This window comes from Schistocerca americana, chromosome 5 (assembly GCF_021461395.2).
Source record: "Schistocerca americana isolate TAMUIC-IGC-003095 chromosome 5, iqSchAmer2.1, whole genome shotgun sequence".
Classification (NCBI taxonomy): domain Eukaryota; kingdom Metazoa; phylum Arthropoda; class Insecta; order Orthoptera; family Acrididae; genus Schistocerca; species Schistocerca americana.
Window position 1 is genome coordinate 546,870,239 of NC_060123.1, and position 25,719 is coordinate 546,895,957.

The 25,719-nt window shown below is 38.6% G+C and overlaps 1 protein-coding gene across 2 annotated transcripts in view; it reads left to right on the forward strand.

Moving 5' to 3' along the window:
* LOC124615475 (venom dipeptidyl peptidase 4-like) overlaps positions 1–25,719 on the forward strand; it is a 193,087-nt gene that overhangs the window by 89,954 nt on the left and 77,414 nt on the right. For both annotated transcript variants that reach the window (XM_047143395.1, XM_047143396.1), the window contains exons 4-6: positions 15,817–15,908; positions 17,756–17,836; positions 18,084–18,136. In XM_047143395.1, coding sequence (XP_046999351.1) covers positions 15,817–15,908; positions 17,756–17,836; positions 18,084–18,136 — 226 coding nt within the window. The remainder of the gene's footprint in view (positions 1–15,816; positions 15,909–17,755; positions 17,837–18,083; positions 18,137–25,719) is intronic.

The window sequence follows — 25,719 nt, forward strand, 5'->3', positions numbered from 1 at the left end:
TGGGTGGTAGAGTGCTAATGAATGTCATAGCAGTAGTTACTGAGGAAGAGGGCCCACTTTTGCAATTGGTGGTGGTGGGCAGTCCTATCAGGCTCCTTGGAACAAGGGCCAGTAAGGAAATCAGTGACATGAGGTCATTATGAGGAAGTACTTCACCCAATACCAGGTAACATGAGACTATTTAACTCTGAAAATAACATCTGGCACTTTCTTTTTGATTTATGGATAATTACCCTGAGTTGCAGAAAGCATCTAGACAGTCATTTATGAGGATGGCAGATGTGTGTGGCACAGTGGATGAACTAAGCATAATATGAAATTTTACTCAAAAATGACTGTAGTTCCTTCAGGTTCTTGGCCACCAACAGGTTGACAATAGCTTTAATATGGTTGTCCTGTAGCTAAGCACATGTCCCAAAAAATGCACCTTTGGTGAGGAAAAAGTGCATCTTTCCAGTTTGCAACAATTCCAGTTTGCAACAAAGGCCATTCTCTGGGAGGCATTGGATACCTGACAGAAGTATTTGTAAATGCTCCTCTTTGGTAAGGCCCATTACCCAGATGCCATCAAGGTAACTGACACTATAGTGAATGTCCTGAATCAACTGCTGCAAAAATCATTGATAAATTCTCGGTGCAGACAAGACTCTGAATTGCAAGCGATTAAACAAGTGAAGCCCAAGGGAGGTACTGAGGACCAAGAAGGTCCAAGACACATTTTCCTGTGGCAACTGTAGGTAGGCATCGCACAAGTTGATGTGTGAAAAATAGTCACAAACAGTTGATAGCATATCTCACCCATGATAACCATGTGTGGGCAGTCTTGATGAACATGCAACGAATGACAATTGGGGCAGGATTACCCAGTGAGTGGAAGAAGAGTGATGCTGAGGCTCCAAAAACCACCAAAAGTTGGTATTACGGTGCTACGGCTGATGTAAACCTGCTGAGATTGGTGCGGGTGAAGATAACCAGTGCTGCAATGCGACTACACTGGAATCGTCAGTGGTGTCAACACATGGTGACTTAGCAGGAAATAAGACCACCTGGGGTACCACATAGGATACTGCAAGCTGTGTAACTTGCACACCTAATTGTGCCACTTGTCGGTTATCAGAAAGGACATGTCTTGTAGCTGAAATCAGCTCATGCGGTCCAAAATATGGACAATGAGAGTTAAAGATGGATCACACAACATCAACACCCTAGTCTGACCCTCAGGATCAGGCACAAATCAGACAACTGCATAATGAATTAGTGGGTCTGCACAAGAGGTAACACATTTGGGACACTTAAAAGAACACTTGTGCAAGAGATCTTAAATCAATGATCCAGGCTGCATATGACTGTCCTGGCTGTTTCTGGTGTGAAATACTGCATCAGAAAATGAAAAAGCTCATCAATGGAGAGTTCCTTGGCCCCAGTGCAGGGCTCCAAATTTTTTAACCTTTTTTGAGTCATCAGTCTTCTGATTAGTTTGATGAGGCCTGCCGTGAATTCCTCTCCTGTACCAACCTCTTCATCTTGGAGTAGCACTTACAGCCTACGTCCTCAATTATTTTCTGGATGCATTCCAATCTCTGTCTTCCCCTGCAGTTTTACCTTCTACAGCTCCATCTACTACCATGGAAGTTATTCCCTGAAGTCTAAGAAAATGTCCTACCATCCTTTACCTTCTTCTTGTTAGTGTTTTCAATGTATTCGTTTCCTCACCAATTCTCTTGAGAACCTCCTCATTCCATACCTCATCACTCCATCTAATTTTCAACATTCTTATGGAGCACCACATCTCTTCTTTTCTGGCTGTCCCACAGTCCATGTTTCACTACCATACAATGCTGTGTTGCAAACATACATTCTCAGAAATCTTCCTAAAATTAAGGCCTCTGTTTAATACTAGTAGAATTCTCTTGGCCGGGAATGCTCCTTTTGCCTGTGCTAGCCTGCTTGCTAGCAGAATTCCTTAATTTCATCAACTTTATTATCACCAGTCCTGATGTTAAGTTTCTAACTACTGTCATTTCCTCTACTTCTCATTATTTTTGTCTTTCTTTGATTTACTCTCAATCCATTTTCTGTACTCATTAGAACGTTCATTCCATTCAGTTGCTTCTTCACTTTTGCTGAGGATAATGATGTCATCAGCAAATCTTATCAATGATATCCTTTCACCTTGAATTTTAATCCCACTCTTCAATCTTTCTTTTATTTCTGCCACTGCTTCTTGAATGCATAGACAGAACAGTAGGGGCAATTCCACTCTTATTGTTCCCTCTTGTCTCTTGTACATATTTTATATTATCCATCTTTCCCTATAGCTTACCCATACTTTTCTCAGAATTTTGAGCATCTTGCACCATTTAACATTGAAGACTTTTTTCAGGTTGACAAATCCTATAGGCACGTCTCGTTTTTTCTTTAGTCTTGCTTCTATAATCCAATGCAATGTGAGAACTGCCTCTCTGGTGCCTTTACCTTTCCTAAAGCCAAACTGATTGTCATTTACCATGTCTTCAATTTTCTTTTCCATTCTTTTTGTCAGAAAATTGGATGCATTAGCTGTTAGACTGACTGTGCGATAATTCTTGCACTTGTTGGCTCTTGCAATCTTTGGAATTGTGTGGATGACATTTTTCCAAAAGTCAGATGGTATATCACCAGACTCATACATTCTACACACCAACATGAATAGTCATTTTGTTGCTACTCACCCCAATGATTTTATAAATTATGATGGAATGTTATCTATCCCTTCTCCCTTATTCAGTCTTAAGTCTTCCAAAACTCTTTGACATTCTGATTCTAATAATGGATCCCTTACCACTTCTATGTAGACTTCTGTTTCCTCTTCTATCCCATCATGAGACAAGTCATCCCCCTCATAGAGGCTTTCAACGTACTCTTTCCATTGATCCATTCTCTCCTCTGCATTTAACAGTGGAATTCCCCCGCACTTTGAGTATACCACCCTTGTTTTTCGTTTAACTGGAGGTTGTTTTGATTTTTCTATATGCTGAGTAACTTCTTCCAACATCACTGCTTTCTGATTTCTTCACATTTTTTATGCAGCCATTTTGTCTTAGCTTCTCTGCACTTCATGTGTATTTCATTCCTAAATGAATTGTCTCACTGTATTCCAGAACTTCCGTGAATATTTTTGCACTTCCTTCCTTCATTCACCATCTGAAGTATTTCTTTTGTTACCCATGGTTTCTCCACAGTTACTACCTTTGTACCTATATCAGTGAAATTAATCAAAGAGTGTTCATGTGAGTTGAGTTTTATCTTACATTATTTGTGTAATCAATCTCTTATCAGCAGAACTATTACAGACATGCTAGAATATGATTAAGTTAGGCCTCTTTACAAAAAGGAGAATAAAGAGATATCATCAAACTAGTGACCAATTTTTCTGTCAACAGCTTTTTCAAAAATATATGAAAAGCTTCTTAAGCATTTTACATTGTATAAGTCACAGTTTGGGTTGCTTAAGGGCTCTGATATGGAAAAGGCTATTTATGCATATGGTGAGAATGTACGTAATTCATTAAATAACACATTAGAGGCTCCTAGCATTTTCTGTGACCTGTCAGAAGCCTTTGATTGAGTGAATCACAGCATTCTCTTATTTAAATTAGAACATTATGGTGTCACTGGCTGCGCTGCAAAATGGTTTGTCTTACCTGACTAACAGGAAACAAAGGCTGTGATTGCAAAATACCTGTGTAGCAGGCAATCAGTCTTCATATGATTGGGAATTAATTATATACTGAGTTCCTCAAGGTTCCATCTTGGGTCTGGTGTTATTTCTTGTGTACATAAATGACCCCACACCTGTTACATTGACAGATGGTAAGCTCATTTTGTTTGCACATGATACAACAGCAAGTCACATGCAGATTTAGAAAAGGCTGATAATCAAATTTTCACTGACAATAAATGGTTTAAAACTAATTTCTGTCACTAAACTTTTAAAAGATCCACTACATATGGTTCAGATCCTGTAGCAGATTTCCTTTCAGCATGTGTGTGATGTGTGAAGACATGCAGATAGAAGAGGTTGATTATGTTAAATTTCTGAGATTACAGCTTGATTATAAAGTCTGTTGGGAAGGGCATACTACACAATTGAAGCACCTAAACAAATTTGTATTTGCAATGCGAATGATGTCAGATGTGGGAGATCCAAATATTAAAAGAAACTTATATAATTTGCTCACTTTCATTCTATTATGTCATATGGGATCATATTTTGGGGTAACTTGTCAAACCAAGAAATAGTTTTTAGAGTGCAAAAGCATGTAATAAGACTTATTTGTGTTGTAAATTCAAGAACATCATGTAGAAACTTGTTCAATGATATGGGTATTCTAATCACTGCTTCTCAATATATTTATTCCTTAATGAAATTTGTTGCAAATAATGTGTCTCTTTTTCCAACCAACAGTTCAACACATAGTATCAATACTAGGAATAAGAACAATCTACATAAAAACATAAAGTCAGTTGCCTTCGTCCAAAAAGGGGTCCAGGATTCAGAAACACACATTTTCAATAAATTGGCAGTAACCATTAATAATTTGGGTTTCTGATAAAATGCAGTTTAAACAGAGTTTGAAAGACTTTTTGGTAGGCAACTTTTTGTACTCTATAGATGGATATCTTAATAGTGACTTAGCTGCTTGTAAAGCTTTCAAGATGAGAGGTTGTGGTCCAAGAAACTCTTCTGTTCCTGATGTTTCATCCAGGACTGCGCTGGACATCCTCAGAGGTGCTCCTCCACTGAGTCTTACCGACTGACTGGTCAGACGTTCAAGAACAACATATATACTGTATGAAAGGGGGCATGGTCAAAGTAACACATGATGAGCAGAGATAACCCTTGTCAAAGATAAAACTTAACTATCAATTACCATCTTGTCAAAGATAAAATTGTCTAGCCATTCTGCAGAGCTACTCCCCCCGTATGTCACTAAGTTTAATTGCCTCCGCTTTTCTATTAAAAGTATCTTCACGCTTAAAAATTTCAATGGATTCTCTACATAGTCATGGATAATAATTTGCTATTGTAGATAAAATTTCTGCTTCAGAAAACTTCACTTTTTGGTTTCCTGACTGAAGAGCATGGTCTGCTACAGCTGATTTCTCTATTTCTCATGGTCGGCAAAGACTTTTGCGCCCTTTTAGCCATGTCTTTGTGCTCCTCTTGGTAGTTCCAATATAAACACATACATGGAATTTTGTATACACCACCTGTCAGCAGAGGAGGGTGTTTATCATTCACAGATCAGAGTACTTGACTACTTATTTTCTTTGTTGATCTAAAGACCTGGTCTGATGTCATGTTTCTTTTAAATCTTACTGATCTGATTCATTACTTTTTTAATAAAAGGGAGAGAAACAGTATTTTTTCATCACTGTGGTTCATTCTTTCCCTTCAGTCATGGTCACAAACTTCTCTTTACCTCTTTCCCTGAGTAGCCACTTTTCTCAAAGGTCTGCTTCAGATGTTTTATCTTTGAGAGGGATTATCTCTGCTCTTCACGTATTGCTTTGACTATGCCCCTCTTTCCTATGGTATATATATATCGCTCTCGGACATCTGACCAGTCAGTTGGCAAGACTCAGTGGAGGAGCGCCTCTGAGGATGTCCAGCACAGTCCTGGATGAAACGTCAGGAATAGAAGAGTTTCTTGGACTATGACCTCACATCCTGAAAGGTTTACCAGCAGCTATATCATCCGGTCATGAAAGCCGTCATTCTACACTCCTGGAAATTGAAATAAGAACACCGTGAATTCATTGTCCCAGGAAGGAGAAAATTTATTGACACATTCCTGGGGTCAGATACATCACATGATCACACTGACAGAACCACAGGCACATAGACACAGGCAACAGAGCATGCACAATGTCGGCACTAGTACAGTGTATATCCACCTTTCGCAGCAATGCAGGCTGCTATTCTCCCATGGAGACGATCGTAGAGATGCTGGATGTAGTCCTGTGGAACGGCTTGCCATGCCATTTCCACCTGGCGCCTCAGTTGGACCAGCGTTCGTGCTGGACGTGCAGACCGCGTGAGACGACGCTTCATCCAGTCCCAAACACGCTCAATGGGGGACAGATCCGGAGATCTTGCTGGCCAGGGTAGTTGACTTACACCTTCTAGAGCACGTTGGGTGGCACGGGATACATGCGGACGTGCATTGTCCTGTTGGAACAGCAAGTTCCCTTGCCGGTCTAGGAATGGTAGAACGATGGGTTCGATGACGGTTTGGATGTACCGTGCACTATTCAGTGTCCCCTCGACGATCACCAGTGGTGTACGGCCAGTGTAGGAGATCGCTCCCCACACCATGATGCCGTGTGTTGGCCCTGTGTGCCTCGGTCGTATGCAGTCCTGATTGTGGCGCTCACCTGCACGGCGCCAAACACTCATACGACCATCATTGGCACCAAGGCAGAAGCGACTCTCATCGCTGAAGACGACACGTCTCCATTCGTCCCTCCGTTCACGCCTGTCGCGACACCACCGGAGGCGGGCTGCACGATGTTGGGGCATGAGCGGAAGACGGCCTAACGGTGTGCGGGACCGTAGCCCAGCTTCATGGAGAAGGTTGCTAATGGTCCTCGCCGATACCACAGGAGTAACAGTGTCCCTAATTTGCTGGGAAGTGGCGGTGCGGTCCCCTACGGCACTGCGTAGGATCCTACGGTCTTGGCGAGCATCCGTGCGTCGCTGCGGTCTGGTCCCAGGTCGACGGGCACGTGCACCTACCGCCGACCACTGGCGACAACATCGATGTACTGTGGAGACCTCACGCCCCACGTGTTGTGCAATTCGGCGGTACGTCCACCCGGCGTCCCGCATGCCCACTATACGCCCTCGCTCAAAGTCCGTCAACTTCACATACGGTTCACGTCCACGCTGTCGCGGCATGCTACCAGTGTTAAAGACTGCGATGGAGCTCCGTATGCCACGGCAAACTGGCTGACACTGTCGGCGGCGGTGCACAAATGCTGCGCAGCTAGCGCCATTCGACGGCCAACACCGCGGTTCCTGGTGTGTCCGCTGTGCCGTGCGTGTGATCATTGCTTGTACAGCCCTCTCGCAGTGTCCGGAGCAAGTATGGTGGGTCTGACACACCGGTGTCAATGTGTTCTTTTTTCCATTTCCAGGAGTGTATGATTAATAGTGAATGTTAGACCAGCTTAAGTAAAATAGTATGTTGGAATTCAGTTTTGACAGTACTTAGCCACAACAGTCAAGGTTAGGTATTTTTGTGTTGATTATTTTATTAAAAGTGCATAACTATGTTTCATTCTGACAATGTATTACTTCTGTAAATATTAGCAGTTCCAGTTTGCTATAATGTATTCACATATTTTGGCAAGCTTTTGACAAATGATCAGGGAAGTGAGTATTATATTCAAATGATCTATATTTTTTATGTTATACTTTCTGACTTGTACCACACCCACAAAAATCATCTCATTTTTGGTTCTGTGTAATTAAAACTGAATCTAATCTAATCTATGGTTTTCATTCCAACTTCTGTGATTTTCCTGTTTACAGATGTTCGTTCATTTGTCTTCAACTGAACTGCCTACTGAGTTACTCCTTATCAGAGTATCCATACTCTCCGAGTACTTCAAGGATTTCAGAATTTCTGACTCTGACTGTGATTTAATCTAACAGAAATCTCCCCAAATCTCCCATCCTTTCCCAAGTATACCTCCTCTTCTTGTGATTCTTGAACCCAGTATTCTTTACTACTGGCTGCAATTTATTGCAGAGCTCGATTACTCTCTCTCCTCTTTCATTCGTAGTACCAAGCCCACGTTCTCCCATAACTTTTTCTTCTACTCCTTCTCTTATAACTGCATTCCAACTCTATGACTATTAGATTTTCATCTCCCTTTATGCACTGAATTACCCAGTTAAAATTTACATATACTTTCTCTATCTCTTCATCTTCAACTTGTGATATCAGCATGGATACGTGAAAATTACTGTTTCATTGGTTATTCAATCTTTTTCTCATGGTCATCTCCCTCTTGTCAGACCCATCCCAGAGATTTAAATGGGGGACTAGTCTGGAAACTTTTGCCAATGGAGAGATCAGCATGTCACTTTTTTACTGTTTCATTGGTTATTCAATCTTTTTCTTGTGGTCACCTCCCTCTTGGCAGTCCCATCCCAGAGATTTAAATGGAGGACTAGTCTGGAATCTTTTGCCAATGAAGAGATCAGCATGTCACTTTTTCAGTCACAGGCCACATGTCCTGTGGATACACGTTAAGTGTCTTTAACACATTGGTTTCCATTGCCTTCTGCATTATTGTGTCATTGGTTGTTGCTAATTCTTCTGCCTTTAGGGGCAGCTTCCCACCCCAAGAGAAAGCAAATGCCCTGAACCTTCCCTGCTCCTCCACCCCTTTGACAAGGCGACTTCTTATGCTGAAAGTCTTCGGCTGCCATTGCTGAGAACTTTTATTCAAAATTTAAGTGGTGGCAGTCTTCAATCTCTGGATCAAGGATGTTTTGATTACTGATCAAAGACGCTACCCCAGACCATGAGTTACTTTACCTTTCCATAGTCTCGTCAAAACTAGCAAACTGCATTGGGGGTGGACAAGAAAACTGCACATTTGGCACCTGGCCCACTGACATTGGGGCAAGTGCACAAATTAACTCCAAAATCTTGTTCATCAATGTCTCTATCTGCTCCTGCTGCTGCTGTTCTTCCTTTTGTAGCCTCAACTATTCCTGCCAGCATTGCAGAAATGCTGGATCCAAAAATTGGGGTGTTATTATGTATAAGAATGTCCTTAATCAGTGCTTTAGTATCTGTGCTGGAATGACAGTGTTACAACACTACACTGCAGGCACAGTTAATTCATGGGCCAGCAATTGCTCAGTAATAAGTGGGCAACAGAGTCCATGAGAGGAAATGAAAGCTCACCTTGCTAGTCAGTCCAAACCATCATGGAGATGTGGATAGCAATAAGTCAGCGACTCTGCAGCTAGATCTCTTTGCTTTGAACATTTTTATATTATGATTCATGCAGTGCAAATGAATGAAACAAATGAAGGCATCATTAACTTGCTTAGAACTCTTTAATTATTAACATCACTATTATGCACTATTTTCTTTGGATATGAAGCAAGAACTGTTAAAGAGAAGTACATTTGCAGGAGTTGAGCTGTTCTTCAGTGTGATTGTTATGATTAAATTGTGAACTGAAAACCATTAACTTTATTACATTTTGATTTTGAGGCAAATAGCTGCAGAATATTGGTATGAAAATAGTGTTGAAATAACATCAAAGGTATATGAGGCTGACATATTATGGACTCATATTAATTACTATTTTCTGTGTAGAATAAGTTCTCAAACAAGATTTCAAAACACAATGGGCAAATTTGTTCCATGTTCCACCTTCTGCTCCTTCAACTTCAACACCCCTTGTACACGAGAGCTCTCATAGTCACTTCACCATACAGTACTTCACACTTGGTCATTAGGCAGCTATGAGTGACAAATAACCGGTGTGTGCAAAAGTTTAAAATCTGTAATTTCAGTAGGTCATAACCGCATACTATCAGAATTACGGCCCAAATTTTGATGCAGTACCCATTGCTGGAACTGATATCTTGCAAGTGTGATGTTTTTCTCCTTCAAGTATTGTATCAAGTTGGCAAGCAATGGAAAAAAAGACTTCCCACACATAGAAGGAAACAACTGAAAGTACTGGTATTCTCCCAACTTACATGTTCATGTAGCCACAGTTTTCAGATCAGTGCTCACAGTTGTAGTGCTTAGTGAATCACTGATGATTATAAGTATTTTATGATACTAAATCAATTTCATATTGTTGTTTTATTAAAATGTAGCATATATTTAATTGTTACTATAATATTATGAACAAAATACCACACATCTGTGCCGCATTTGAAGTAGGGTTAATGGCAACATAGTTTTGGAGAGGGGGGAGACAGAGACAGATAGTAATAAACCGTGACCCCCACCCCTCCACCTTCCCCCCTTCCCCCACTCCTCAGAACATAACTCTGAGTTTGTACCTGTTTGAAGCATGATTAAAAACATAAAAAATAGATACTGGTGTGAATGTTGGCCTTGCAGATGGCACAAAATTTTATTTGTCATTTGACTCATTACTTTTTGTTTTGTTTTGTTTTGTTTGTTTTGTATTTATTGGTCCAGTAAATCTTACATGTACAGTACAGCACATCAGATATTGGACAGGTCAAAGTATATCTTATAATTAAAACACTTTAGAAACTAGAAAATTATGTTCACAAAATTTTACAGCACTTCATATACTGGGCAAGTTAATGTGTAAGTTATAATTAAACCACATTAGAAACTTGAAGTTTACAACTGAATACATGTATAAGCCAATATTAACGATTAAAGTATTTGCATGATCCTCACTTAAGCTCTAAGGATTTTTGAGGAACTCTTCTACACTATGAACTGACATGTACACTAGAGAATTACATTCACAGAATTTTACTTCATATACTGGGCAAGTCGCTATACAACTTATACTTGAACCCCATTATAAACTTGAGAATTACATCTGAATGTATTTATAGGCCAATATTAATGGTTGCAGTATTTGCATAATCATCACTTAGACTCTCGAGGATTTTGGAGGAACTCTTCCACACTATAAAAGCAATGTGTCAACAGATATTCTTTTAATGCTGCTTTAAAATTTTTTACATCTGTCATTACTTTAATTTCTCTTGGCAATTTATTGTAGATAATTTTTCCATGGTGTAATGTTCCTTTTTGGCACAAACTGGTTTTTGTATGGAGTACATGAAAGTCAGTTTTCTGTCTTGTATTATGATGATGAACATTTTCATTTTTGGGGAGGATACTAGGATTTGTTATTGTATATTTCTTTATAAACATTGCACTTTCAAATAGGAAAATACATGGAAGGGGAAGAATCCCCATCCTTTTAAATAATGGTCTACATGGTTTGTTCCTTTTTATTCCAGCCATGATTCTCACTATTCTTTTTTGCATCCTGAAGAGTTTTAGGCAGGATGGCGAGTTACCCCAAAAAGTGATCCCATATTTTAGGACAGAATGTATATTAGAATAGTAAACTGTCATTAGACAGTCCTTATGACAGCAGTTTTCTAGCACTCTCATTAAATACCACATGGTACTTAACTTCTTTAATATGTTGTCAATGTGAGTTTCCCATCTAAGATTATCCTGTAGCCAGACCCCCAGAAATTTTGTATTAGGCACACTTGCAATATCCGTGTCTGACATCTGAATTTTTATATCCTCTTCAATGTTTCTCTTGATATTATGAAAATTTAATGCTACTGTTTTGCTTTTATTTATTATTAGTTTGTTTTGGTTGAACCAGTTTACAACATTTGTTAATGCTTCAGACAGTCTTGTCTGTAGTATCTCTGCAGTCTTCCCGCTGACTAATATGCTTGTGTCATCTGCAAACTGGATAGTGCTATGACACTGGTTGGCTGATGTTAGGTCATTTATATATATATCAAAAATAGGATAGGGCCCAGTACCGAGCCCTGCGGTACTCCATATTTTACTGCTTTATAATCAGAATAGTGTCTTGTTGATTTATTTTCTTTGTGAAAATGTATTTCTACTACTTGCTTGCGGTCAGTAAGATATGATCTAAGCCAGCTGTTAGGCATACCTCTGATACCAATTCTTTCAAGCTTCTGCAGCAATAGAGTGTGGTCTATGATGTCAAAAGCCTTAGACAGATCAAGGCATATGCCAGTTACTTTTTGTCCACTATCAATTTTTTCGAGTACTTCACCCAGAAATTCATATATTGCTGTTTCTGTTGATCGGCCTTTCCGAAAGCCATGTTGGGTTGTGGATAATATTTTGCACTTTTCTAGAAAATCTAGCAACCTCTTATGAAAAATTTTTTCTAGTATTTTAGAAAATGTAGATAGCAAGGCAATAGGTCTATAATTGGCTATGTCTTCTTTCTTACCCTTTTTGAACAGTGGTTTTAGTTTCACTGTCTTTAAGCAGGAAGGAAAGACTCCATTTGTTAATGAACTGTTGAAAATGTGGGCTAATGGTATTGCAATGAGGTCCCCCACATTTTTAATGACATAATCTGGAATCTCATCCACACCTGTTGAAAATTTTGTTTTTAACTCTCTTATTGATAGTATAATTTCCTTAGGGTTGGTTGGAGTAAGAAATAGAGAGTTGCAGTTTCTATTTTGATTGGATGGTGTTGTAGCAGGATTTTTATTTGAAGATTTTATGTCAGATAGTAATTTTTCACTAATATTTGCAAAGTATGTATTAAAAGCATTGGCTACTTCTTCTGGATTTGTAATTTTTTTGCCATCTTGGATTACCTGGAGATTTGCATTTTGGGAGGTCTCGTTTCCTACTTGTTCTCTGACAATCTTCCACATGGCTTTCATTTTGTTCCTGGCCATTTTTATATGGTGATCATTTGTTGTTTTTTTAGATTCTTTTATGACTTTGTGAAGCACTCTCTTATAATTCTTGAAATGCACCAGAAATTCTTCTGTAACATTTTGTGTTTTTGAGATTTCATAAAGTCTCCTCTTTTCAGCACATGATATTTTAATGCCTTTCGTCAGCCATGTAACATTTCTTTTTTTAGTTTTTAATGTTTGGTTTTTAACTGGAAAAGAAATATTGAAATAATGGGAGAATATTTCCATGAATATGTCAAACTTTTTACATGTGTCCTCATAGTTGTCTATATCATTCCATGTTTCTTTTTTCAGTAAGTGCCTTAAGTGTTCTAGGTTGTGCTTGCTAAAATTTCTACCTTTTCTTGTCATTTGTTGTTCAGTATTTCCTGCAGTGTCTACTGGGAATTCAATAAACTGTGCATAATGATCACTGAAACCTGTATTCATATTTCCAGATTTGTATAAATATTTATCTGTATTTATTAGTATCTGATCTATAGCACTGCTTGACGATTTGGTAACTCTGGTGGGGGATTTGATAGTTGTATGTATGTTGTAGGTTTTTAATAAGGCCTCAAGGTTTAATCTGTCTTTTGAGTTCTTATTGAAATCTATATTAAAATCACCACATATGATGGTTGTTTTACTAACTATTTTTATACTGTTAAGTGCCTTCTCAAGATTTTCAATGAAAGTAGTTACGTTTCCATCTGGGCTTCTATATATGCAAATAACAATTATATTTAAATTTGTCAGTTCTGTAGCAGAAATTTCGAAGTTTTGCTCTTCCCCTAGCTGGTTAGTGAACTTTAAATTTTCGTGTTTGACGTCCTCTCTAACATATATGCATGTTCCTCCATGCATGGAGGTTTTCCTGCAAAAAAAAGATGAAAGGGTAAAGCCCTCTATCCTTGTGTGATGTAACATATTTTCGGATAACCAGTGCTCACTAACACATATAACAGACACTTCTTTTAGCTCATCTTCTAACAATATTTCTATCTCACTAACTTTATTTGATAAGGATTGTACATTTTGGTGCAGGAGCATAAATTTCGACGATGACTTATTTACTAGGTTGTTTTGGCCTACCTTATGTTCGACAGCTGCACATGACATATCATTTTTAACACTTTTACAATTGAAGTTTTCTTTCCAGAGCGATGTTTTAGAAGATGAAATCAACATTTCTCTGGAACCACTTGCCATAAAAAACGTTGTGGTTCTTTCCTGTTTCGTGTTGGGCGAGTTGACTTGTAGTGTGATGGCGTTTCTGCTGTAATTTTTGGAGTTGTAATTTGAGGAACCGCAACCAGGATAGATGGGGATCCTCTTCTTGCCGCTTCAACACTTCCTGAAGTCATTGGAGTGATATTCTCTTTATTTGAAATTGGTGATTCCGTTGCTGCTGCTTCTGCTGCAATTGGAGGCAGTACTAAGCCTGGCTGATTTCGGTTTAATTGCTCCATGATTGCATCGCACAGTGCTACTTTCCCTTTCGTGTTTCTGTGCAATCCATGGGTAGTGAAATTCTCTCTTTTTTGACTGTTTGCATTAATATATGTCACATTGCTGAAGAGCTTACATATTTTACCGAACTTTCGGTTGGTTGCTTCGATTTCTGTATTCACACACGATGTTTTGATGAGATCATGTCTCATAGGGATGCTTATTACGAAAACTTTCATGTCCATAACTTTTGCCAATGTTTCCCTTAAAGATCGCAAAGCGAATTTTGCCTCGTTCTTGTAGACATCGTTTGCGCCAGCTAAAATAATGCAAGAGTTACAACTTCCATGGTTACTGTGTGTGTCAATATGCTGAGTAACTTCTCGCAGTGGAGCGCCTGGCTTCACAAATCCTATAACACTTTCATTTATTAATTTTTCGTTCATGATCTTTGCCAGTCCTTTTCCATGACTATCAGAAAATAAATAAATAATGCCAGCATCTTGTTTTTTACGTTGACTGTTTTCGTTTGTTGTTTTCGGTTCCGAAACTTTCGTTTGTATATCTACATCACTTTGTCTGTTCGTTTTTTCTGATAGCACACTGACTCTGTTTTCGCACACGATATTAGAATCAGTCAATAACTTTCTTTGAGAATTTGACAGTTTACTTTTCACTACCGGTATGTTTGGAAGTTCGCGATTTCGAGGAAAGTTTGATCTGTTTTCATGCTTTTCCGCTACCATGCTATAGTTATTTGTTTGCACACGTTTTTGTTTACTTTCAGTTCCTTGCAACAGTTTTTCTTCAGATGGCTGTATTCCATGATTTACTACACTCGATTTTTGCACACTGTTTTTTTGTATTAAAGTTACACTGCTTCTTTGAGATTTATCTTCCTGGATAGAGTTTTCTTCGGTCACTGATTCCCATTTTCCTGTGGAGGCCGTGTCTTCTTGCTTCCCGTATTTTCCCGATTGAAGTTCTTTTATATCCTGTTTTAGAGTACCGATTATGAATTGTAGACTTTTTATACGTTCATTTAGCTTTGATATCTCGTCCTTACAACTCATACACGATTTCTTTTTTCCATCGAATTTTACTTTTTTTTTGCGGAGATACACGATTTACTTTAACACTAGCCGCCATCTTGTCCCAGTTGTTTTATTGCACTTATAATGTGACATGAATATCTTTTTCTTTCTTGATAAAAGATTTAAGAAATCAAAAGTTATAAATTATATTCAGTTTGGTTTATAACAAATTTTTGTTTATGGCATTTCTCAGTTGTTCCTTTTGTTACAATTAGTAAATAGACATTTTCCCCCAAAGTGGCAGTTTATAGTCTTCCCAGTTTTTATTACTTCTTTGTCATTCCTCAACATTTATCCATTCTTACACAGTACAGAATCTTTATTCTTATTTTATAATCTTTTTAAATGCTTGTCTAACCCATATTCTGCTTTTTAATTACATAGATATTTCATTATCTGTAGTTTTGTTTCCTGTTGCATTCTAAGTTTTCCATTGATCTGTTATCCTCTTGCAATCTCCTCTCTCTCTCTCTCTCTCTCTCTCTCTCTCTCTCTCTCTCTCTTGCCCCATTTTTTCCTTTTTCCTTTGCCCCTTCCCGTCCCAATTTTAGCACACATGACACCTGAGAATTATGGGAGTATTCTAATTCCTGTTACATAATCGTCAACCTCTTTTCTTTTCCTTGTAATTTACCACTTTCTGTCTTCCTTTTTTTAATATGATAAGTAATTTTTATTGCTCTACAGATATAAATTTTTTGCCCAATTTTTTTATTTTTATTTGTGAACTTTCAAGAATATTATTAAAAATTTAATTTATTGTTTCAGATTACCAATTTCTGTACAAGGATATTGATAACAGGCCTGTTCTGTACAACATGTTCACTCATACTGCAACACATCTTATCAGGAAACTATATGTAAGTATGTTAAAGGTGTTAGTACTTCAAAAATGAAAGTAAAATAAAAACTCTGACAATATTTGAGACAGAAAGAATACATATTATTTGTGGTTGAATTTTTATTACCATTAGTATTGAAAAATTCTCTGATACCCTTCCAAAGAGCAAAACAAATGTATATCACAACAAAATTCAAATAAAAATAAATAAAAAATATTAAAAGTAAGTTTACAGAAATTATTGCAGCACTAGAAAAGAAAATTGCTACTGCTTGCTATGCACTCCGGATAATTATATCAGTATGTAATAGTTCATGTGCTAAGACCACATACTTTGCATATGTGCATTCAATAATTAGTTATGGCATAACCTTCTGGGGTACAAATGTGCAGAACATACAAGCAATTTTCAACCAGCAAAAGAGGGCTATACGAATAATAACAAAAAGCAGCAAGAGAGCTCACTGTACTGATTTATTCAAAACCGTGGGAATCTTGACAGTACCATGTGAATACATCTTTCAGGCTGTGATATATATAAAGAAACACATTGACCAGTACACACAAAACAGATCTATACACCAACTAGATCCTGCCAGCATTTACATCTCATATGAAAAAACAAAACAAAAACCCAAAATAGTTTATTATTTAAGGGAATAAAAATGTATAATAGACTTCCAGAGGAGATCAAAGCTGAAACTGGAATACATGCCTTTAGGAAAGCTGCAAAAAGTTATTTAGCAGATAAATGTCACTATACTGTCAAAGAATACTGTAAATGACATGTGTCCATCTCAATTCATGCAAGAGTACTTTTGTAAATTTATATTTATCTGTAATTAAGATTGGTGTGTATTTGTTTTGTGTAACCCATGCAAGAATACATTTGTAAATTTATATTTATTTGTAACTAAGATTGGTGTGTATTTGTTTTGTGTACAAACGATTAAGTTGCACCATAGAAATATGTACTACCAGAAGTACTATTATGTATATACTCATTCCATGTATACAGTTGACAACATCTATACAACACAAGTTGTCTACGAATGAATAAATAAATAAATACTCTTAAATTTGACATAGATTTTGGCTTCTTGCCTATAGTTCTAAATGGGGATTCTGCATTCTGGTATAAGTCTTCAATAAGCTCCTATCAAACAAAGCAATGAATAGGGAATTTCTGAAAATTCAAAGTATAAGTAAAAACATAACTTGACAGCCACTCTTTCTACAAATTATCTACCTCTGCCTAAGAACTGAAGATCCCTATTATTTGTGTGATGAATAGCAACATTCAGTGCAAAAAGACATCCTACAGATTGCATAAGACTGTTGTTATGTTGTATCAATGCTGTCATGTAAATATTAAGATTGAAACAAGTCATAAACGCCAACTATTTAATTTAAATGAGGAGCCAGCAGCTGTTTTGGTGACTTAACTATTAATTTTACATTGTTTTGTTTACTTTGGGTAAGAGAAAATGGAATATGGCAGTTTAGTGTTAGTTAACTGGTCATACAATGTGTAGATTTTGTTTTTGATAGCTGATTTACTTTTTTAATGTATTCCTTGGCTCATTTTATATCCTTTTTATGGTGAAATTTACAGAACACTGTAGATCAATTAACCTTTGAAATCTGCTTGCTGATTACTAGTCTTCCATGCCTCTCTCTGACTTAGTGATTTTTCTTTTTTAACATAAAATGCTGGGCCACTGCAAGCTCCTTCTGTTTCAGCAATTGGTAAGCAAGACTCACTTCGCTGACTTGGACACAGATAACACTATGGATTTTCATATTCATAAACTAAGTTACAAGTTTTTCTATGACTGAGAATAAAAGCTATCTTTGTTTTCGCAGTTGATACCACTGGATCCAGATGTCAGCTACGAACTGTCTGGTGATCATCGATTTTTACTGGTTATACATAACAAAACTCAGGTATACCATAAATAATATCCTCATACAATATTACTTAATTTTTTGCAATTTTTGCAAAAGGCTTGTAAAACTGCCTATACTTTCAATTATTTTCAGTTTTAAGATTGTTGTATTAAAATAAGATTAAAAATATAAATTTTATTGGAAATTAAAATGAATGCAAATTGCAGTATTAAGCATTCTCAAACTTACTGACAGGCTCTGCACATAACTGTCTTTTTAATTTGGGATTTTTCTGTGTTTTCAGATTCTGAAACATTCACGTCTTGCTCAGTATGAGATTGTTAACATACAAGAACAGTGAGTAACCTATTTGACAAAATATTATTTTTGTCTTGGCATTATCTCTTTTATGAAATGAAAAGGCCAGATTGTCATTTATTAACTGTTTCCTTCAGGTCCCATTAAATACCAGAAGAAACAATTGTCCAGTACTGTGAATAGAAATATCAGTAAAGAGTTAAACACTAAGATATTTGAACTAATTTGGAGTTGCATTTGTATCCATAAAATTCTTTATTAATGCAGTGCCAGTCCAACAATAGTGTGTGTGTGAGTTTACAGAAAATTAAAACAGTTTACCTTATTTTCATTTTGAAATTAATTTTTCAGCATAACACAGCACTATAATGGCATCAAACCTAATTCAAATTAATTAAAAATTAGTGGGTAAGTATTTACATCTGTCTTGCCCAAAAGCAGGCCTCACATAATGAAGCAATCATTAGAGACTTTGAGAGAGTATTCTGTGGTAAAGATCTGTCAGTGTTTTTCACATACACACCATGAGGACAGAGTTGGAATTGTAATATGCTTTAAAGAAAAATATGCATGTCACATAAGCACTTATATTTATTCAAGAGGCACCACATTATGAAATACATGAAGTTATTTGGCCCTTTCCATAGTACACACACAACATGGCTTGGGTAAGTATGCCCACTGCACAATGCATTGTTTGGAGCAGAGAATGAAAGCAAAGATTTCTGCTTTCTTTCATTTAGATCATGCCAAAAGAGAGGATTCAAATACACATCATCCCTAAATGCTTAGATCTAGAGAAACATAGGTCCCACAATGAACTATTCTGCATGCATCTCAGATATTATACAATCAATGATCTCAATGAAGAGAGATGGTGAGAGACAAGTGGCTCTTAATGGAAACAATAAAATGAGTGTTGCAAAGGTGACATTCATGAAAATTAAAGAGAGAGGATAGGAGACTGGGGAGGGGGGGGGGGGGGTAGTAAGTAAGAAGTTTGTACAGGGGAAGAATCATGTGAAAACGACAGGAGAGGAAAAATGAAACAAGGGTAAAGGAGTGGTAAGGGATCTAGCAGAGGCTTACACCAAGGGATTGTGAGAATGGGAAAATATGAAGGAAGATACAGTGCATAGAAGCTAGTATTTGTGGAGGGTGGTGGGGGGGGGGGGGGGATGGGGGAGGGAAGGGCCCTAATGGCATGGGTACTGCAGCAATTGTTGAAGTCATTGCTGTTCTGGTTTGCAGCACAGTCATCAATGGATAGTTGAGTTTGTGGTTGGCCTTAATCTGCTACTGACTAGTCAAGCAGTTTGCAGTTCGTTGTCACACCCACATAGAACATACTGAGTAATTACAGCTCAGCTGGCACACAGGGCAGGAGGATGTAGGTACATATGACAGGACTTGCACTTGGGACATCTACAGAGAAATGACTTACCTGATGTGAGATTGTAAGCAAGTAGCGCATATGGATGGACAAAGATAAGGCATAGTTTGGGTTCATGCTGGAATATTACTTTATGAGGATAGAGTAAGATTTTTGGTCATCCCTCATTTCAGTGCATGATAAGTAGTCAAGTTCTAGTGAAGGATGTGGTTCAGCTTCTGAGGCTGGAGTGATGGTGATAAGGGGAGTGCTGATCAGTGACTAGTTATAGTGGCATGATGATTATCATATGCAGACATTGATGATATTGATACTACATGGTTTTAATTAAATGAGTGATGCAGAGATGTTAATCAGTTGTCTTCTTTGTGCAAACAAGATTTTTGGGGTAAGGGCTATATATAAAAACTGGCATGATGATATTTTATAATGTTGATAATTACATTAAAGTTCATAGAGTAAATTATCTGGATGCCAATAATTATTTAGTTTGACTACAAGATAGCTCATTAGACAAGTACCAGTATAATAGTACATATTACTATTTGATTAGCACACTGTTTGTTTGAGATTTTGCTAATTTATGTGAATTCTTAATTGACTGGCATGTTATCTAGCTTTGTCAAGGAAGATTCAGTTGCTTGAAACTAATCTGGGTAATTAAGGGAAACTTAATTAACGATTGGGGGGAAATTTTTGTCCTAACTTCCATAGTGTAGAAGCCAGGGGTGGTTGGTCTCTACAGTGGATAATGGAACTGGGCTGTCAGGGGTCAGGAAGCCAGTAGTTCACCAGCCTAGAAGAGATACTCGTGGTGTGGCAAATGGATATCTGGTTGTCATCTGAAGTTTCAACATGAAAAGAGCATTGTTAAAATATTCATCTATTACTCAACAAACCACAACAATTGTGACAATCCTTATAGAGGCCAACAGACCCAAGGTGTAAGCCGTACACAGTCAGTGAGAAGTAATTGCAGTCAGCAAGATGCTTGTTGTCACTGGTCACTTGCAGCATTGCTTGGCCAGTCAAATGATGATAGCAGTGACTTGGAAAGAACACTGATGCCTGGTGTGCCCATGACAGCAGCCACACAGACTAGAGGCAGCTCAGCAGCTTGAGGCAGAGAACCAGTTGAGTGTGCAGAATCATGCCATGCACCTAGCATGGAAGTGGTGACTCTCAGCAACAGTGCGTGCCAATGCATGTGGAGACAGCCAGCCAGGAGTTTGCCCACATGGGGAATGGCAGCTGAACAGCTGTCCGGCCCTGGGCTTGAACTGTAGACCACAACAACAGGTGACCAGCAGTAGCTAAAGTAGTCCTGCAAGGGCCCACCAATTGGAGGGTGCTAAGTCAGCAGCATTACTTTCAGAGTGAACAGCAGGAATGTCCAGTGACAGCAGCTTGCAGACTCGTGTCAACTTGAAGACTGACATGGACCTCTCCTTGAAGCTGGAGACTGGTCACTTGTGGACACACAGGCACTTGTAGATCTACTCCAGGGCTTAGTGGGTGAAAGACTGCAATACCTCTGACTAGAAATTAGGAGTATTTATATGGGCTTGGTCTATCCCTGTTTCGCTAATGCATCAGTATCTGTCAGTGAAGCCATAACAGAATCATGGCTCATACATGAAGTAATCAGGTCACTCATGCCACATCAGCTCTGCTTTTCTGCTGCGTCAGTAAATTTATAACTCTGATCCCCATGCTGGACCAGACTATGTGGTAACTACTTGATGACAAACTGACAGTACTTGTTGTATCAGCAGGCCACTTCTGATGGAAGTGCTGACCAGCCACTACCATGAGGCTTTTGCACTAACCATGGTCACACCTTTCTTTTATTCAGCTGTGCCAAGTAAATTAGTTGTGGTTCAACATGTCTCCCTTCTTCACAAGATCTGGGCTAACAGACTGAGCTCATGGAAGATCTGCAAGTCTCAACACATATCTTACATGTTGACAGCTATGTTCAGTATGCTGAGTATTTCTGTTACACTAGTTCAGCTGAAATCAAAAGATTCATTACCTGTTCCTTAATGTAAATGGTACTTTATGTAATTAGTCTACTGTACTGTTCTTGCCTCTTCATAGGAACATGATTCCATTGAATCTTCACTTACAGCCTATTGCAATAATATTATCAAATCATCTCTTTTTGGTAAATTGCTCAGCAATCATTAACAGTAAATAGCCCCTCTCAGATGTTTCTCATGCTTGGCATTTCTCCTTCTTTATCAGTTAGCTTCTTACCTAATTCTTACTTAACTAGTCATTATTTGTTACAGACAAGATAATCCACTGGTATTTGATGTACTGGGAGTTCATGCTGATGGTTGACTTTCCACCAGAGGTAGATGAAGGTTATACAAAGCAGAATCAGAACCACAATGGTCCACTAACTGAGACACATCTACGAGGTGCATTCAAGTTCTAAGGCCTCCGATTTTTTTTCTAATTAACTACTCACCCGAAATCGATGAAACTGGCATTACTTCTCGACGTAATTGCCCTGCAGACGTACACATTTTTCACAACGCTGACGCCATGATTCCATGGCAGCGGCGAAGGCTTCTTTAGGAGTCTGTTTTGACCACTGGAAAATCACTGAGGCAATAGCAGCACTGCTGGTGAATGTGCGGCCACGGAGAGTGTCTTTCATTGTTGGAAAAAGCCAAAAGTCACTAGGAGCCAGGTCAGGTGAGTAGGGAGCATGAGGAATCACTTCAAAGTTGTTATCACGAAGAAACTGTTGTGTAACGTTAGCTCGATGTGCGGGTGCGTTGTCTTGGTGAAACAGCACACGCGCAGCCCTTCCCAGACATTTTTGTTGCAGTGCAGGAAGGAATTTGTTCTTCAAAACATTTTCGTAGGATGCACCTGTTACCGTAGTGCCCTTTGGAATGCAATGGATAAGGATTACGCCCTCGCTGTCCCAGAACATGGACACCATCATTTTTTCAGCACTGGCGGTTACCCGAAAATTTTTTGGTGGCGGTGAATCTGTGTGCTTCCATTGAGCTGACTGGCGCTTTGTTTCTGGATTGAAAAATGGCATCCACGTCTCATCCATTGTGACAACCGACGAAAAGAAAGTCCCATTCATGCTGTCATTGCGCGTCAACATTGCTTGGCAACATGCCACACGGGCAGCCATGTGGTCGTCCGTCAGGATTCGTGGCACCCACCTGGATGACACTTTTCGCATTTTCAGGTCGTCATGCAGGATTGTGTGCACAGAACCCACAGAAATGCCAACTCTGGAGGCGATCTGTTCAACAGTCATTCGGCGATCCCCCAAAACAATTCTCTCCACTTTCTCGATCATGTCGTCAGACCGGCTTGTGCGAGCCCAAGGTTGTTTCGGTTTGTTGTCACACGATGTTCTACCTTCATTAAACTGTCGCACCCACGAACGCACTTTCGACACATCCATAACTCCATCACCACATGTCTCCTTCAACTGTCGATGAATTTCAGTTGGTTTCACACCACGCAAATTCAGAAAACGAATGATTGCATGCTGTTCAAGTAAAGAAAACGTCGCCATTTTAAGTATTTAAATCAGTTCTCATTCTCGCCGCTGGCGGTAAAATTCCATCTGCCGTACGGTGCTGCCATCTCTGGGACGTATTGACAATGAACGCGGCCTCATTTTAAAGCAATGCGCATGTTTCTATCTCTTCCCAGTCCGGAGAAAAAAAATCAGAGGCCTTAGAACTTGAATGCACCTCATATCATGTTATGGTGCTGCCTATCTAGATATTGCTGTACATGCTGGAACATATGCTTGACATTAATATGGCCCCTCTGTGAGGCTATAAGCTCATCCAACATATGGAGGAGGTCTGGTTTTAGGGTATCTTTTAGATATATTGTGTTCTGGGTTGGCAACACATCTAATGATTTTTCTGGCAGAACAAAGAGGGCTGTGTAAGGTTCATTATGATTGATCCAGTGATGGTAGCTGGGAGACAGAATGAACTGCCTGCTCTATCACAAGTTGTACCATTAATTATTCTCTCACTATTGTGAAATTCCAACCTTGTCATTCCTTTCAGCCGAACCTGTTTGTAACAGTTCACTGTTACTATCTATGAAACAAACATAGAATAAATCCATTACATAAAAAGCCTTTGGAAGTATGAAAGTGATGTCGGAACATCCCTTTGGGATCCCATTGCTCCCCAATTTCCCAAGAATAACTCTATCTCACATGCTCATGTGTTTGTCTGGGCCATCTTGGTTGGTCATATCACAATCCACCCTCTCTGGCAAAGATTAGCAACACCTGTTGCGTTTTCACCTGTACAGATTTGTTCATGATTTCCCACTTTGACGGGTAGGGGTGAATGATGTAGCTCTGCTGTTAAATGCTGTTGCACCTTCTGCAGGCCAGCAACAAACTGTCAGGAAGACAGCAGTGTAGGGCTCAGTTGCCTATGAACTACAGGTTGTACGACACCCTTCAATAATGTCACATCCACTCCTACACTATCCACTATTCCCTGCAGCTAACGCAATGTGTTACTCAATTCCTGAATAAAGTTGCTATCTGCTGTACCAAATACTTTCTTTAATAATTTTCCATCTGCACCTAATCACCTCCTCTTCTGTCACAACAATGCACATGGTTTTAAAACTCTTACTTGGTGCAGCTGATCCTGTACCCACTGAAATGAGGGTCACAATCCTTGATATTCTCTCTGTATTTAGCCCACTATTCATTTCCTCTCAGCTTTGAGATGCAGCTAAGTGAATATCTCTCCTAACCTTTTTACTTCATTTCTTACTTCCCATGTGATGTAAGTTAGCTTTGGCATCTGCTAGTGGGTGGTTAGCATGACATCCTCCTGCCTGGAGAAAAGCATCCCTGCTTTGAGCTGTTGCTCCTGCAGTGCATCTGCTACTTCTCTCCCAATGTGGTGCACTATTGTAAGAGTTCTCAGTGTTAACACCACTTTGATAAAAGGAATTCATATTGTTCTCCTTCTACCTCTTCTCTCTGAAGGCTAGAAGTACATGGTTCATCATAATACCAAGCATCATATTAAAACAACATACTCTTGTTCAGTTACAAACTATCTTCCACCCCATTAATATAACAATGCAAAAATAAACTACTTTATTATAAAAACCTCAGTACATTAAGACAATGACAAAACAGTCACACATTTTACCACAAAACCATTTAAAAATCCCACACAATGCAATATCTATTGGCAAGATTTGAGACTAAAAGCACTACATGCAAATTCCGCTTGCTAGTTTGTCTCTTCTGTCTTCCCTTTTTATCTTTTGCTTTCTTCACAGGCCATGACTATGGCACTTATAGTAAGGCTAAAGTAGCCTTAAAAAGCTAAACTCATCCTAAATGAACAATGGAAGTTTACGTCATAAATTTAACTTCACATTTACAGGTGATGTCACCTATATGAGTTAATTTGTCTCTTAATGCTGTGTAAACATATTTTTTTTGCATTTTGCTCTGTGGTGTGTAGGAGCTTGCTAACATGACCCACTGACCAAATCTTTATTCAGGCAACTCAACAGCACAATGCCCCATTTGTCTTCCTGCTCAAGTGCTATAGCATTCACATTCTTCACCCACTTTCATACATCTTACAAAGTCTTTGCAAACTTCTTCACTGATTTTCCATTTTTCCCAACTTAAGGCTTCATCACTGCAAAAGGTGACAGAGTCTTTCTACCATGTACCACCTCGTATGGCTGGAGCCTAACACTGTTATGCACTTACGAACTGCACACACCTACGACATAGAGCAGGTAAACATCCTAATTATTGTGGTGACTGTACACATAATAGCTTAACATTTTGTCAATAGTAAGGTGAATGCATTCAATTTTTCCATTTGACAGAGAGTGGGTGGGACTATTTCTTAGTCTCTAGATTCACAATAAATGGCACAGTTGCTCAATTAACTCAGACATGAAGATGCTGTCCTGATCTTTATCTACTCTGTCAGGAATGCCAAATTTTAATAACTAGCTGTTCACCATTGCTTGTGCCACTGTACTCACTTGTTGATTTGGAACTGCAATCATTGCAACATAATATGCCTCAAAGTGATCTTTGCAGTGGTATTTATTGATGGCTGAGATCAACACATTGTGCACTTGGTATGCAATTTCTTACATATTGGTCAACATCTTGTCTCCTTATTCTCCATCAGTATTGTTCAGATATTCTGCACGTAATATT